Here is a 14,569-nt window from a genome sequence, read left to right on the forward strand (position 1 = left end):
GGTCATGTCATGACGTTCGAAGAAATGCACACAAAACCCGCCGTGTCTATCCGTCAAATGAATTTGTCACGGGCAGACATTGCTGTGCTAGATTTGCTTATTCACGCTTGAACAATACACCCAACAGACCCGAATGGCGTCCCTAAGGTGCCCCTTAACGTGAATTTCTGACAGCACACATTCGCGTGGACGGGCGTTCAGCCAATGGGAGCGCGGCGGTAGTCTTTTTCAGCCAATCACATATGCGTATTAAGGATCAGTTTGAGGAACTCTTCTGATATTCAGGTTCTGGGGTAGTATTTTCTGCATAGCGTTTCCTGCCCTGGTGCATGGTGGTCGAACGAAGGGATTGTTGGAAAATTTTCGGAGGTTAGTATATAAATGTGTTTTTACCCAGTGTGCCTTATTTCCTCAGACGCCACTAAGCCGGAGAGTGCGGCGGTGGAATTGTGGTGGAAGTAGATGTGGGAAGCAGAACGAAATAAACTAGTGAAAATGCATCGGAAGCGGTGTTTTATTTATTAAAGACAGTTGGACTCAGAGATGTAATCGGTTGCAACATTGTAACGTTCCGATTGTGAAGTTACCGCAGCAGCGAATTCAGTGTGCGCTAACGATCGTTACTTTGTGTTTAAACGCCTGTAAAAGGCACACTATTGCTTTGTGTTAGTTTGCGAGATGGCATTGTTATATTATATGGGATATGAATTCTAACGGTGATTTTAGTATGTAAACATTAGGAAACGGCAGAAGTAAAACGCGTGCATTATTGTAGCATGTTTGCTAACAAGTGAGGAAGAGTTAGCATGACATGTCCTGTCAACTTGTAAATCTAATACGATAAACTTTAGCCGAGCTGCCTTTGCATTCATGCCTAAATGTTTATATAATTCTAGTTTTTTTACAAAGTTGTTTCGTAGCTATTTGACTAAAATGGGTATTAGTGGTGAAATGACTGCGTTAACACAGTATTTGTATACGATACACGTGCCGAATCCCAAAAATGTTATTTTGCCATTTGAGAAACAACACTTTTTGCAGAATGCTATCCAGTATATTATATGGCAGGTGTTTTAACATTTTCTTTTTTTTTTGCTTTTATTCTATAAAATAACTATTTTTGTGTTACTAGTACTTTTATTAAAAGTTTATATTTATATATTCTAATAGTGACAAATAATATTCCATTGTTACTGGTGACAAATTACACATTTTTGTCATTGAATCCTTTGGGGATCTGTGGTTCACCTATTAACTTCTGAAAATTAGGTATTGTAGTTATTGTTGGTATATATTTAATTTTATCACAACTAATTGAATAGATACTAGAATGTGTTCCTTTGGCACAAGTAACATGATTAATATTACTAGAAGAGTCGTAAGTGAACCATAACATCATGAGTCGTAAGTATATGTAAAGTGAGATAAGAAATATATTATGTAAAGCTGAAAGAGAAACTAGTATCTACTGGAATTTAAACAGTATCTAAGAAATAATTTCTAGTTGTTTAAGTTATTAGTTGAAGTAGAAATGGTACCCGTAACATTTGGGCTACTAGTCAGTTGATATCTGGACTAATACTGGACTGCTGCCAGTTGATATCTGAATCATAGATACACAGTCACAATACACATTAATAATACAGCTACATAATGAATAAAGTATTTTTAAAATGTGAATAGTACTAGGACAAAAACAGATACTAGTTAGTTTTAAGAAATGCATATTAAAATGACTTGCTATAGGACGCAACATGAGCAAGTCACACAAGAACAGTTCTAAACAATACTGTATTAGTAATAGTACTAACATTGACTATATTAGATATTTTTTAAAATATGTAGGAATCTTTAAAAACTGGGCTATACAGGAGGAGTACTAAAACACAAAACCATGATCATAATCAATAACTATAAGAATATAATATGCTGCCATTTTTTTCAGTTTATGTTTGCAGTATGTAAAATTAATTAAAGTAAAATTTTAACACAATTGTTAAAGTAATTGTGAAATAAATTTAGGGACATACAAGTAGTTAATGGACTGTCTTGTCTCTTTTGTAAAATAATAAAGAGTACAAAAAAACCCCACCAATAAATCAAGGCCTTTGATTGGCTCTGGGTTTTAATAGTAAATCTTTAATGGTTGTTGGTTGGTTTGTACAGGCAGATCATGCTCTTAGCCCAGGTGAATCGGGACACCCAGGGCATGGAGTTTCAAAGTGTGGATGGGGACCCGCAGCAGGTCACCCTTTGCCTGACAGAGGCAGTAACAGTTGCAGGTGAGATGGATGTGTATAAAGTCTATGCAACAGTATTATATATTGTGCATAGTGCAGTGTTGACTCATAATGGCCAACTGTTACTACACAGATGACAACATGGAGGGAATGGACACAGTGAGTTTGCAGGCTGTGACTCTGGTGGATGGCTCCACAGCATACATCCAGCATAGCCCTAGAGGTATTGTAATTACAAATTTAGAACTACCTTTTGTCATGCATTAGCTAATAATTAGGTTCTTCTATCTGACTATTTCTGTACGGAATAAATGTAAGAAATTAAAATGCTAAGACATTTATTTACTCATTTAAGGATGTCCTGCATTCCATTTATCATACAACAAATGTAGTTACAAAACCTCTTGCTTGGTCACTATTCAAATCTTACAGCATACAATAGTTTCTCTCACAGAAAATAAAATAATGGAAGGACAAGTGATTCAGCTGGAGGATGGATCTGCTGCTTATGTCCAGCACCTACCAATGTCTAAAACAGGTATTTCATATGGATTTCATTCTGATAGATGGAGCTTTATGATCAGTGACTGTCTTAACTGCACTAGATAAGACAGACAACTTCTGTGTTATAAAGACCACACAACCTTTATGCTTTTAAACTTATTTCTTAGGTGGAGAAGGATTGAGACTAGAAGATGGGCAAGCTGTGCAACTGGAGGATGGAACAACTGCTTACATTCATGCACCCAAAGGTCTGTCTCTTAAAAAAAATCTATTACTGTATATTGTGTATCATACAGACACTATATTCTTTTTAAGAAATTCCTTTTCAGCTTAAAGGAATAGTTCACCCAAAAATGAAAATTTGCTGTAAATCTACACACCCTCAGTCCATTCAAGATGAAGATGAATTTGTTTCTTCATCTGAACAGATTTGGAGAATTAATGTGTTTGAAATGAACAAATCCATTGAGATGTTTTTAACTTCAAACCGTTGCTTCTGGAGTCCTCTATTCATAATATAGTTTTTTTCCAGTGAATTTTCGGGTGAACGATTCCTTTAAATGTTGGATTCGTTATCAAATGAGCAAATCTCCATGTATTTCATCTTTTTAGAAACATATGATCAGGGCGGTTTACAGGCTGTTCAGCTGGAGGATGGCACCACTGCATATATTCAACATATGCCTCCATCTAACACTATTTTGGCCATTCAGGCAGATGGTACTGTAGCAGACTTACAGACAGAGGGCACAATTGATGCTGAGACTATCAGTGTGCTGGAGCAATACTCTGCTAAGGTTAAGATCATTACCCTGTCACTTATTCTGTATTCTTATTACTTATCATGTGTTCATATGGTTTAGTTCACCTATTCTTTGTGTTAATTCATAAATTAATGTGTAATGGAATGCTAAACCAATTTAAACTTGTGTATATATACTTTGTGTACTGTATATGAAGCTCCTTTTGTTAATTTGTATCATAATACTGTTCATGTTAGTTTAGAGAAAGTGTTAAGTAAATTTACCTTCAAATACATTTTTAAAAAGTTGTTTTTTTTTTTTTTTTTTTGGATGGAGGCCACGGATTGTAGTACTGGGTTACTTGGTCGAGGGGACTCTGATAGTGTTCATATGCAGGTACCGTCTCTACTGACACTATTTTCTGCATTTCTTAAATACGAAACGTATAAAATTAATACTTTGCATGTTAATGAAGCAGTGACCCACTTTTGTGTGCTCAGATTGTACTGCAGGGTCAAGAATGCCGGTCAGCTAGAGTCCTGCATGTTGGGGAAAAGGCCTTCAGATGTGAACATGAGGGATGTGGCAAACTCTATACTACTGCTCACCATCTAAAGGTGAAATCATGCAAGAGAGAAGGCATACAGTACACATTTCACAAAGGCTTTGAGTTTGGATGTGTGCTTTGTCTCTGTATTAATTTATCCACTTCTGGACTTTATGTGCCTTTCTAAATATTTTTAGGTACATGAAAGATCGCATACTGGGGATAAGCCATACATTTGTGAACATATGGGTTGTGGCAAAAAGTTTGCAACGGGTAAAGATTTTTCTGAAAAACATTTTTTTATATATATTTTTTTTTCAACTTTTTTGCACATGCATTTTCATTTTTCTCCCTGCTGTCTTCAAGGGTATGGTCTCAAGAGTCACGTCCGAACACACACTGGAGAGAAACCGTATCGCTGTCAGGAGCTCAACTGCCTCAAGTCTTTTAAAACCTCTGGAGACTTACAAAAACACACAAGAACACATACAGGTGTTTGTCATATTTAATTGGCCTGTAATAATGGTTTCATCTAGTTTATAATATTATGCTGTCTTAAAATTATTTTTACAATTTTGTTCTGTTTTTAAATTTGTGATTTATGTTGCATAACTGTTCATTTTGTAGGTGAAAAACCATTTAAATGTACATTTGAAGGCTGTGGGAGATCTTTCACCACATCCAACATTCGTAAAGTTCACATCCGTACTCACACAGGCGAGAGGCCGTACTACTGCTCTGAACCCAACTGTGGAAGGGCCTTTGCTAGTGCCACCAATTACAAAAACCACATGAGGATTCACACAGGTACCTGTCCTATCTGCTCTAACTGCTTCCAAAATCTAATAAAGCATACATTTGAAAGAAATCAGAAGCTTCGAAGTTGCAAGCATTTTTATTTCACAAAAATAAGGTATAATTTCTCACTATAAGCTGAAAAGTATGTTTGTTTTATCGTATTTAGGTGAGAAGCCTTACGTCTGCACAGTTCCTGGCTGTGACAAGCGTTTCACTGAATACTCCAGCTTGTACAAGCACCATGTAGTTCATACACCCTGCAAACCCTACAACTGTAACCACTGCGGGAAGACGTATAAGCAGATTTCGACCTTAGCCATGCATAAACGGACAGCACACAATGACACCGAGCCCATAGAAGAGGAACAAGAAGGTTATTTTGAGCCCCCAGCAGGTCTGTTTACTTTGAGGTTGTCTGGCCACAAACAATGACCATCTTATATTGATTAACTAAAAATTTGAATTTTGAAATTGCATCTTTTTCAGAGGCCATTGATGACCCTGGGTTAATGTATACTCCAACAGTGGTGGAAGATGACTCTGGGTCTGAGCAGGTGTCAGGATCAGAGGTCATGGGACAACAGCATGTGGCTCTCATATCTCAGGATGGCACACAACAGGTCAGTGATGACTTACTTAAATGTCGACCACTCTATTAATCACACACAATATCATCAGGACCTATTTTATTTCATACTTAAGTACTGTACTCAGACTTCATACTACTGTAGTACAAGCTATGAGAAGGAAGTTGATATGCAGTCATCTTCCAGGTGAATAGTTGTAGTCTTTTCCCTCTCAGGTTCTGTCTCAAGCAGATATTCAGGCTATGGGAGGCACGATTACCATGGTAACACAAGAAGGAACCACCATAACCATCCCAGCACATGAAGCGATGCTTTCCTCAGGGGGAACACATTCTGTTACTATGGTGTCTGCAGATGGTACAGAGGGACAGGTAAGTGTTGTTACTTTATAGGGATAGTCCACAGAAAAAAGTAAATTTTATCATCATTATTAGCCCTCATGTTGTTCCAAACCTGTATGAATTTCTTCCTTCTGTGGAACACAAAAGAAGATATTTTGTAGTACCATTTCAGAATTCTGTTGCATTTTTTGTCCACATTATGGAAGACAGTGGGACTGAAAACTGTTTGGTTACCAACATTCTTCAAAATATCATCTTTCTTGTTCCACAAAATAAATGCATACAGGTTTGCAGTGACATGAGGGCGAGTAAAAGATGACAAAATTTTGTTTTTTTTTGATTTGTCTATCCCTCTTACTAGCTTGCGTTCTACTGAGGAATTCCATTACATTACTAAATACACACAAGTTGAGCTTATTGTGTAAAGTGTTTATTTGCATTTAAGTGGCTATAGTGACGCCAGATCTGTCTGCGTACCAGGCAGAAGATGGGGAGCTCATACAAGATCAGGAACAGCATGTGGTTTCCACAAGCCCACACCCAGTCACGCTGCTGGCTACTTCTAACGGCACACACATAGCTGTGCAGGTATAGAATATATACACACACGTTATGGACTCCTCCTCTCACAATTGCATTAACATGCACAGTTAGGAGGGATTGCAAAAGCTTAAATCATGTGTTTACTTTGCCTGAGAGTAAATAATAAAACCTGCAGTTAATGCCGTAAACCTTTAAGCTCCTTTTATGGTGGGAACATGCAATTATTCTCAAAAGACTGTTTGTTGGGTACTTGCAACTTCTTTCCATTAGGTGTGTGTTTTTAGGATGTGTGTTAATGAATGTGTCTCAACTGAATTGGTATTGTGGTTCTGTAGGAGTGCAATATGGGTGCAACAGTAAACTTAAAATTGATATACACAAAATCTGTCACCAGTTTTATGCTCTTAATATGTAAAAATTGTGGCTTCTAAATAACACTTTTAATTAAGTGTTGATTTCAGCTCTTAGTGTAATAATAGCTGAAATCAGTAGCAGAGAATGATCTGATAATTATGATTAGTGATTGTATCACTTCTTTTTTGCACTAATGGAGAACTAATTGAGCAAACTTGTCTAGGCCAGTCAACCTTGTATTGATCTTTACACCAATGTGCCATTCTTTTCTGATTAATGAGCCCTCATTGCCAACAAAGGGGAAGTGTGTTGTTCTCGAGAAAAGGGAAGCCTGTGTTTGGTGGTTGGTGCCATTGACCAAAACAATGTTGAAATTAGGCCTATTTGTTGTACTGCATCTGTAAACATTATTTGTTTATTTATTTATTTTTCACTTTTTCCCCCTCTTAGCTCAGTGATCAGCCCTCTCTAGAAGAAGCCATCAGAATAGCATCGAGAATACAGCAAGGAGAAACACCTGGCATGGACGATTAACTCACATTGTAAACCTTATCACTGTGAACTAAACGTCACAAGGCTCGGTGTGTGTGTGTGTGAGTGTGTGTGTGTGTGTGTGTGTGTGTGTGTGAGTGAGTGTGTATGTATGTAAGTCTGGGTATTAAAAATCTGTCAAGCATCATAGTTTTTCATAATGCTGATCGCTATATATGAAGAAGATATTTTTGTGTGGATATGTACATAACTGTTTTAAAAGTAGAGTTTTTTCTGTATATATTTGATTATGCTATTTTTGCAAGCTGTTAAGAAAAGGTCTACAATTATGATAAAAGAAAAAGAAAAAATAATTTCATTGTATTGTATTCTTTAACTTAACATCACCCAATACAGAGTGCAGTTCACAGATTTCAGTGTTTCAGTTTGGTGCACAACAATGATACACTTAAAAAATAAAATAAAAAACTGGTAGCATTGATTTCATATTTACCATATAAATACTGGGTACTTTCCAAACATGGTGGGTTTTATGTACAATATACTATAAGACGGGAAAGTCCCGTTAATATGTTGATGTAAAAAAATAAATATTGAAACTAACAGACTGCTTAAGTGATTGCTATTGTTAACGGATTGCCAGTTAATTCTACTGTAGAACCTCTGCTATCAAAACAAACCCATGTGGCTAATTTACACTACCATGAAAACACTAAAAAAAATATTAATCTAATCAAATATAATGTCGTGTAATTCATGTAATGTGTTCCTGTGTCACCCAGAACGGATCACAATGTGTCATAATTAAAGCTATCTTCATTAAAGCATTCCTCTGATCAACTCCAAGATCAAACGAGACCGTTACACAGATGAAAGAAAAGCATTCGCGCCAAATTGAGGTCACAGCTCTTGGGCATTTCGAGGGAGGGACTTGCTGACGTACAGACCCTCCTATCTTTTAAACTTTGGAAGTCGGCTCTCATTGATACATACCACGTCACATGATCAACGGTCGCGCGAAGACTTTGACCACGCTTGTTGGTGGGAGGAGTAGCTCGCCATTCAAACTAGTTTTGTAAACAATATTATCTTAAACGAAAACACAATTTTGGATGCTTTTACATGTTTTGAGAGTTTTACCTTTTAGTTCGGCGTCTTATATATATAGCGCAATTATTATTAGGATTTTTTTTCTAGTTCTTTAGATATCAAGTTGGAAGTTTGTGGAGCAGCCATTTTTTTCGCCTGAAACGTCGCTGTGGACGCTGGTTAATACGATTACAACGTAACGTTAGTTCGGTTTTTATGCGACTAAACCGAACTCGTTTGGACTTGTCACGGAGATATCTTTCAGCGAGAGAAGTTTTTTTTTCTTTCGGATAATCTAGCAGACTGTTTTCCTTTCGGAACGATTTGGGAATCACATCGCCGTTTTTCAAGACTGTTCATCGGCGCTCGGGTTGTTGCACTGCATGACCCGTAATAGATATGTTTATCTAGACTACATAAACTGCCTGATTTGCCAGCCACCTGGGCTGGTTTTTTATAGTTTTACACAACTTGCTTTTTTAAAGTTATCCTTAACTTTTGCCTGGAAAGATGAGTTTCGTTACACGGATGCACGGCAAGTCTCCAAATTTTAAACCCGTTCGCCAGAAGTTGCAGTTTTCGGCCAGTGATGAAGACGATAGCACTGAAGATCCGAACAACAGCACCGGGGCCGAATCGGGCTTCACGGAGCTGGACTCCCCGGTGTCCGTGCGGCGCAGCAGCGATAAGAGGCCGGAGGACCTGGGCGGCAGCAGCCCGCTCAGCCGAACCAGAGACGACGACGAGTCCTGGGACGAGGAGGGCTTCGGCTCACCGTCTCGCGCAAAACCAGCTTTTTACATGAAACGCTCGCCATCGCCAAGAAAAAGTCCCCAGGCTTACGACAGTTCACCTGAGAGGAGTTACATTCATGATGACATGGAAGGATCCAGCTCTCCTGTCCCGGACTGTCCTGATACACCACCCCATAAAACCTTCAGAAAACTCCGTCTGTTTGATACCCCTCACACCCCAAAGGTTTGTATTCACTGCTAACTCAGAAAATTAATTTGACTATGGCTCTGCTTGATTTTTATTTATTTTTATGTTGGTTTACGTTTGTATCATTAGTCTTTTCCCCCTAGGTTATTGTTATTGTTCGAAAATAAAATTAAGTTATGATTTGAAAAGGCAGTCCTGAGCCTTTACCAGGGGGGTGAGTTCACCTAGAGTGACCCAGATACTGTACGAACTGTACAAAGTTGTGTAACATCAGTGATTCAGTCTATTGATACCAGCACATCATTACATCATCTGAAATGTGTAATATTCGGGCTTTCCCTTGTTGTTGTGTGTTGACTTAAGACAGTTGCTTCTGCTGTGATGTTTGCTTTAGGAATGCAATGAGAGGTAATTATGCATATTATTGTATCTGCAGAGCTTATTGTCGAGGGCCAGGGCGATGGTATCGACGAGCCGGAGAGTCGCCCTGTTTTCGAATGTGGATTCCACCAGCAAAACCTGTCTGGACGTAAGACGAAACCAGACACCTCTAGTAAACATCAACCCCTTCACACCAGACTCCATTCTGGCGCAGTCATCGACACTACAAAGAAATAACAGGAAACGAGCACACTGGAATGAGTATGTTGACCATAGTTCAAACATGTCTTTTCTAGCATTTCATCGTACTTTTTTTCCTAAACAAGTAACCCTCTAGTTTACGGACTGCTGTTAAAGAATCTGTGCCACACCATCTTGGACAGGTGTGGCACAGGTTTGCAGGACCGATCGTTAAATCCGTTTACTAATTCTGTTCCAAGACAAAAAGTTGGCGAGGAACCAGTCCCTCGTGTTCGCTTCACTCACCGCGCCATGTGCTTAGTCAGGCGTCTCTGCTGCCCCTAGTGTTTGATGTCTGTATTTACATTCTTTCTAATAAGGTCTCTTTATTTTGCAGCTCATGTGGGGAGGACATGGATGCAAGTGATCCTGAGATGGAGGATGAGCTCATTCCTCCCTCAAAGGTAAAATCTAATTAATTGTATTTAATTAGTTTTGTGTGTGTTTATCTAATGAAGCACCTGAATTAAATTTTTGACTGGAGCTGAAATTAACTACTTTTAAAATCAGACTTCTGACAACTTGACTTTTTATGTATGTCAAAGATTCTGTTTGGATGTTAAGTCAGTTTGTAGCCAGGATTTTAAGCTTTGCAACACTTTTTTTTTTTTTTTTTGTGGCAGGAATTTGGATGCATCCCTACTTGACTTTCTAGTTAAGTACTGCTTTGTTTTCATGTTTAGTAAAAACTGTTTTTCCCTGCAGAGGATCACTATGATGGAGAATAACATGATGTCCAGATATGCGTCTGAATTCCATGAACTGGAGAAGATTGGTTCTGGAGAATTTGGTTCTGTTTTCAAATGTGTCAAGAGGTTGGACGGCTGTATCTATGCCATCAAACGTTCTAAAAAGCCCCTGGCAGGCTCTGTGGATGAGTAAGTGAACAAAGCATCTTTTTGAATACTATTTTATACTTAGTAACACCAGCTATTGAATGGAGATTGTTATTGTTTTTTATTTATTCCAATGAATTCTACCCCAATAGGCAAAATGCACTTCGTGAGGTATATGCACATGCGGTTCTTGGACAGCACCCCCACGTCGTGAGGTATTATTCTGCTTGGGCAGAAGATGACCACATGCTGATCCAGAACGAGTACTGCAACGGAGGAACACTGTCTGATGTTATTGCTGAGAACAATAGATGCTTAAACTTCCTGTCTGAGATGGAGCTGAAGGATCTGCTGCTGCAAGTCTCTCGTGGACTCAAGTACATTCACTCTACAGCACTTGTTCACATGGATATCAAGCCAAGTATGTATATGTTCATTACACCTTTTAAAATATATGTTTGATGTATTTTAGAGTTATAATGTCTCCTTATGTATATATATTTTTTTTTCAGGCAATATATTCATTTCACGTAAACCTGCTGCCACTGTAGAGGAATTTGAAGACGAAGAAGATGGTCCCATCACAAGAGTAGTGTACAAAATAGGTAAGATACTAAAATCGCATCCCCAGATAATGGTAATGTTTTATAGAGATTTGGCTTTATGAACTGGAGCAAGATTTTGACAATATTTTCTCTATCAGGTGATCTAGGTCATGTTACAACGGTTACCAGTCCACAAGTTGAAGAAGGTGACAGCAGATTCCTGGCAAATGAAGTTCTTCAAGAGGTAAACACTTTTATTCATTTTTGGTCTTAAAGGTGCTGTATGTAAGATTTTGACTCTACTAAAGCATAAAAATACCATAATATGTTTGCAGATATTTAAGAAACATGTTAAGTTAACATACTTGTTTATCTGAAAAACAATGCTACAGTCAGTTATTCTCCTTTGAAAATGTGTGTTCCGGGCCGGAATATCTGTCTTTGTTTTGGTTTGAAACCCACCCACTGCCAGTTTACCCAATTGTATTTCGGCATCCCGGGTTGCCAGTTGGCGGAAAACACAGCATATTTCATTCATTGTCAAGTGTGCTTGTTTCTGTTTGTGTCGTCAATCTGGCAACCTGCATGTGCATCAAGTCTGAGGAGGAGGGGCCGGGTGAAAAAACCCTCACCAATATTTTGAATTTGGACTGCAATACCTAGTTCAACCACTCTGTCAATCCTACATACAGCACCTTTAAAGTAATTCCTGGCAGGTCACAGTCTTTTGTCATGTACTAATTTGCTGTTCTTGCCCACAGGACTACAGTAACCTGAAAAAGGCAGACATATTTGCCCTGGCTCTGACTGTAGTCAGTGCCTCTGGAGCAGAGCCCCTTCCCACCAATGGCGAAAAGTGGCATAAAATCCGACAGGGCATCTTGCCCCATATCCCGCAAGTGCTTTCTCAGGAATTTTTAAGCTTATTAAAGGTAGGGTTTCTACTACAAATCAATCCTAAATAGAATGAATCTCATTAACTTATCTCTTAGTGCTTTCAATTTCTGCCAGAACTGCATTGATTGGTGTCTGGAAAGTTTTATTAAAATGTGCATATATCTTCCTGACAGCTTATGATCCATCCTGACCCGACACGGCGACCCTCAACCTCTGACCTCATCAGACATCCCGTTCTTCTGACTGCTTCCAGAATGAGTGCTGACCAGCTGCGTGTAGAGCTCAATGCTGAGAAATTCAAGAACGCACTTCTGCAGAAGTAAGTGATATATTCTTCCATTTATATGGACAGATTTCAGGCTTAATTTAGAAGTATTTTACTTGTGTTATATATATATATATATATATATATATATATATAATATATATATATATATATATATATATATATATATATATAAATAAATAAAAAGCAAATGTTGGAAAATGTACTTTTTTGAACTGAAATAAGAATTCTGTTTTTTGTTTCTCAGGGAGCTAAAGAAAGCTCAGATGGCAAAGGCTGCAGCAGAAGAGAGGGTTCTGTCCACAGACCGTGTTCTTACACGTTCCACAGTCCAATCCAGCTCCAGAACTTCTCGACTTGTCGGGAAAAAGATGAACCGTTCCGTTAGTCTCACCATTTACTGAACTGAATCCCAGACAAAGGAGATGACCAGTCCTAAGTGGGAACTACAATGGTGCTTATCAAAGACTTGGGAACACAGCCAGTTTTGTTTGTAGCCAGAAGGATGACACAGACTGTTTTGTGACTTGTAGTACTTATACTGTTTGGTACAAGTACCATTGTCTATACTGAGGCTTGGGTCCTTCTGCATTGTATTGGCACTCTGAGTACATAACCATTTAGGTTTGCCTTCTCAAAATCTCTTGACAGAATTGCCTTAAGATGGACACATTTTTAGTATAGTTCTGTCTTCCCAATCTTTGCTTTAAGTTCCATAGGTAAGGATCAAAATGGTTTCCCTGCACTTGCTTTCTCAGAGGTGCAGTGTTGCTCTTTACCAAATGGGAGATGTGCCCCTATTGAGCCCTGTTATGTGAATGTACCAGATCAAAGATTTGTGCACCTTACTGCCTGTGAAAAATGCCTGTTGGGCCACAGAAGTTGGGGCTAGAGTTAGATTGCCATTAAATGAGCACTTTGAAGGCAATGGTGAGCTTGCCACAGAAAACCTGCTGCTATTCATGTTCGTCTGTATCCAGTTAGGGTTGGAAGATTTTTTCCTCGTTACTTTTAAATCATTTTATCCATCCAAACAAGCTATATTTCATAATCTCATCATCATAATAGTGTTTGTGCTCCAGTACCCTTTTTTGTTGCAGATTTTAAATCCTCTTTTTTTTTTTTTGCTTTTTTTTTTTTTTTTTTTTTTTTTTTTTTTGCTTTTTCCAATCTTGTCAAATCTTGAATTTAACCATGTGACAAACCATGCTTAAAACTGGTTGTAAATGATGATTTAAATGTACACATGCCTTCTAAATCTCCAACCCTGTTTGTAGCATTAAAACAATCTTTGTCCAGTTCATCTGATGTCCTTAGTTAATAATGTATAATTCTGACTTTTGTGTTACTTCAACTACATTGATGGGGTACTGTTTAGATTACTTGGTCTTGTTAATCCTAAAAAAAAAACTTCATTTTTTTCTGTAAATATGTTCATTTTAATAAACCCTTTTCACCTAAACATGCCTAGTTTGATTTATATAAATGGGGGGCAGCTGTGGCCAATGGTTAGAGAATTGCAGGTTTGAGTCTCGGTGCTGGCAGGAGTTGTAGGTGGGTGGGGAATAAATGAACAGCACTCTTTTCCACCCTCAATACCCATGGCTGAAGTGCCCTTGAGCAAGGCACTGAACCCCCAGTTGCTCCCCAGGCGCTGGATATAGCTGCCCACTGCTCCGGGTGTGTGTTCACGGTGTGTTCACTTCTCACTGCTGTGTGTGTGCGCACTTGGATGGGTTAAATGCAGAGCACCAATTTCGAGTATGGTTTACCATACTTGGCAAATGTCACAACTTTCACTTTCACTGAACTTTTAAAATTAGGCCAATTTGCAATTACTTTTGAGTGAGTGGCTGAGGGAATTTCTTTCTTCTTCTTTTGTGTAGTTTGAGGTCCAGTCATTAGATGTTTGTTTCACACAGCGCAGTCTTTGCATTGCCTTCCTTCTGATCCCAACAAAGATTTGTAAAGAGTGGATGAATCATACCAATAGGCGTTTCCACGTCTACAATCCGCCACACTTGTTAAAAAAAAGGAGCATTCAGATGAGGGGGGTCAAAACAGGAGAGAAAATAGCCTACTACTTTTAAAATGTTTTTTTTTTTTAATGTAAAAATCTCGATACCATTATGAGTGGACCTCAGAGAACAGTGCAAAATAATAAAAAAGGCAGTCCATAACCCCTAGCTGTTGCCCTCCGGCGA

At 38.4% G+C, this 14,569-nt stretch overlaps 2 protein-coding genes across 4 annotated transcripts; both read left to right on the forward strand.

The window, feature by feature from the left end:
• Positions 1-231: 231 nt before the first annotated feature.
• On the forward strand, positions 232-7,502 carry LOC109110017 (zinc finger protein 143). Of its 3 annotated transcripts, none has more exons than XM_019123058.2 (16): positions 232-369; positions 2,167-2,282; positions 2,374-2,463; positions 2,683-2,778; positions 2,912-2,992; positions 3,357-3,541; positions 3,818-3,883; positions 3,988-4,104; positions 4,232-4,307; positions 4,401-4,526; positions 4,662-4,841; positions 4,999-5,226; positions 5,319-5,452; positions 5,635-5,790; positions 6,205-6,348; positions 7,108-7,502. In XM_019123058.2, the coding sequence occupies exons 2-16, from the start codon at positions 2,174-2,176 to the stop codon at positions 7,189-7,191; spliced, it is 1,872 nt and encodes a 623-aa protein (XP_018978603.1). In that variant the 5' UTR covers positions 232-369; positions 2,167-2,173; the 3' UTR covers positions 7,192-7,502. The 3 variants fall into 3 exon arrangements, with proteins under 3 accessions (XP_018978603.1, XP_018978602.1, XP_018978601.1); XM_019123057.2 differs by having other exon boundaries at positions 4,752-4,841; XM_019123056.2 differs by having other exon boundaries at positions 2,695-2,778.
• Positions 7,503-8,131: 629 nt separating this feature from the next.
• Positions 8,132-13,827, forward strand: LOC109110505 (wee1-like protein kinase 1-A). Its single transcript, XM_042775377.1, has 10 exons — positions 8,132-9,216; positions 9,617-9,822; positions 10,139-10,205; positions 10,507-10,679; positions 10,790-11,058; positions 11,150-11,242; positions 11,341-11,426; positions 11,944-12,114; positions 12,253-12,398; positions 12,613-13,827. The coding sequence occupies exons 1-10, from the start codon at positions 8,749-8,751 to the stop codon at positions 12,767-12,769; spliced, it is 1,836 nt and encodes a 611-aa protein (XP_042631311.1). The 5' UTR covers positions 8,132-8,748; the 3' UTR covers positions 12,770-13,827.
• The last annotated feature ends 742 nt before the right edge of the window (positions 13,828-14,569 follow it).

Source organism: Cyprinus carpio, chromosome A18 (assembly GCF_018340385.1).
Source record: "Cyprinus carpio isolate SPL01 chromosome A18, ASM1834038v1, whole genome shotgun sequence".
Taxonomy (NCBI): domain Eukaryota; kingdom Metazoa; phylum Chordata; class Actinopteri; order Cypriniformes; family Cyprinidae; genus Cyprinus; species Cyprinus carpio.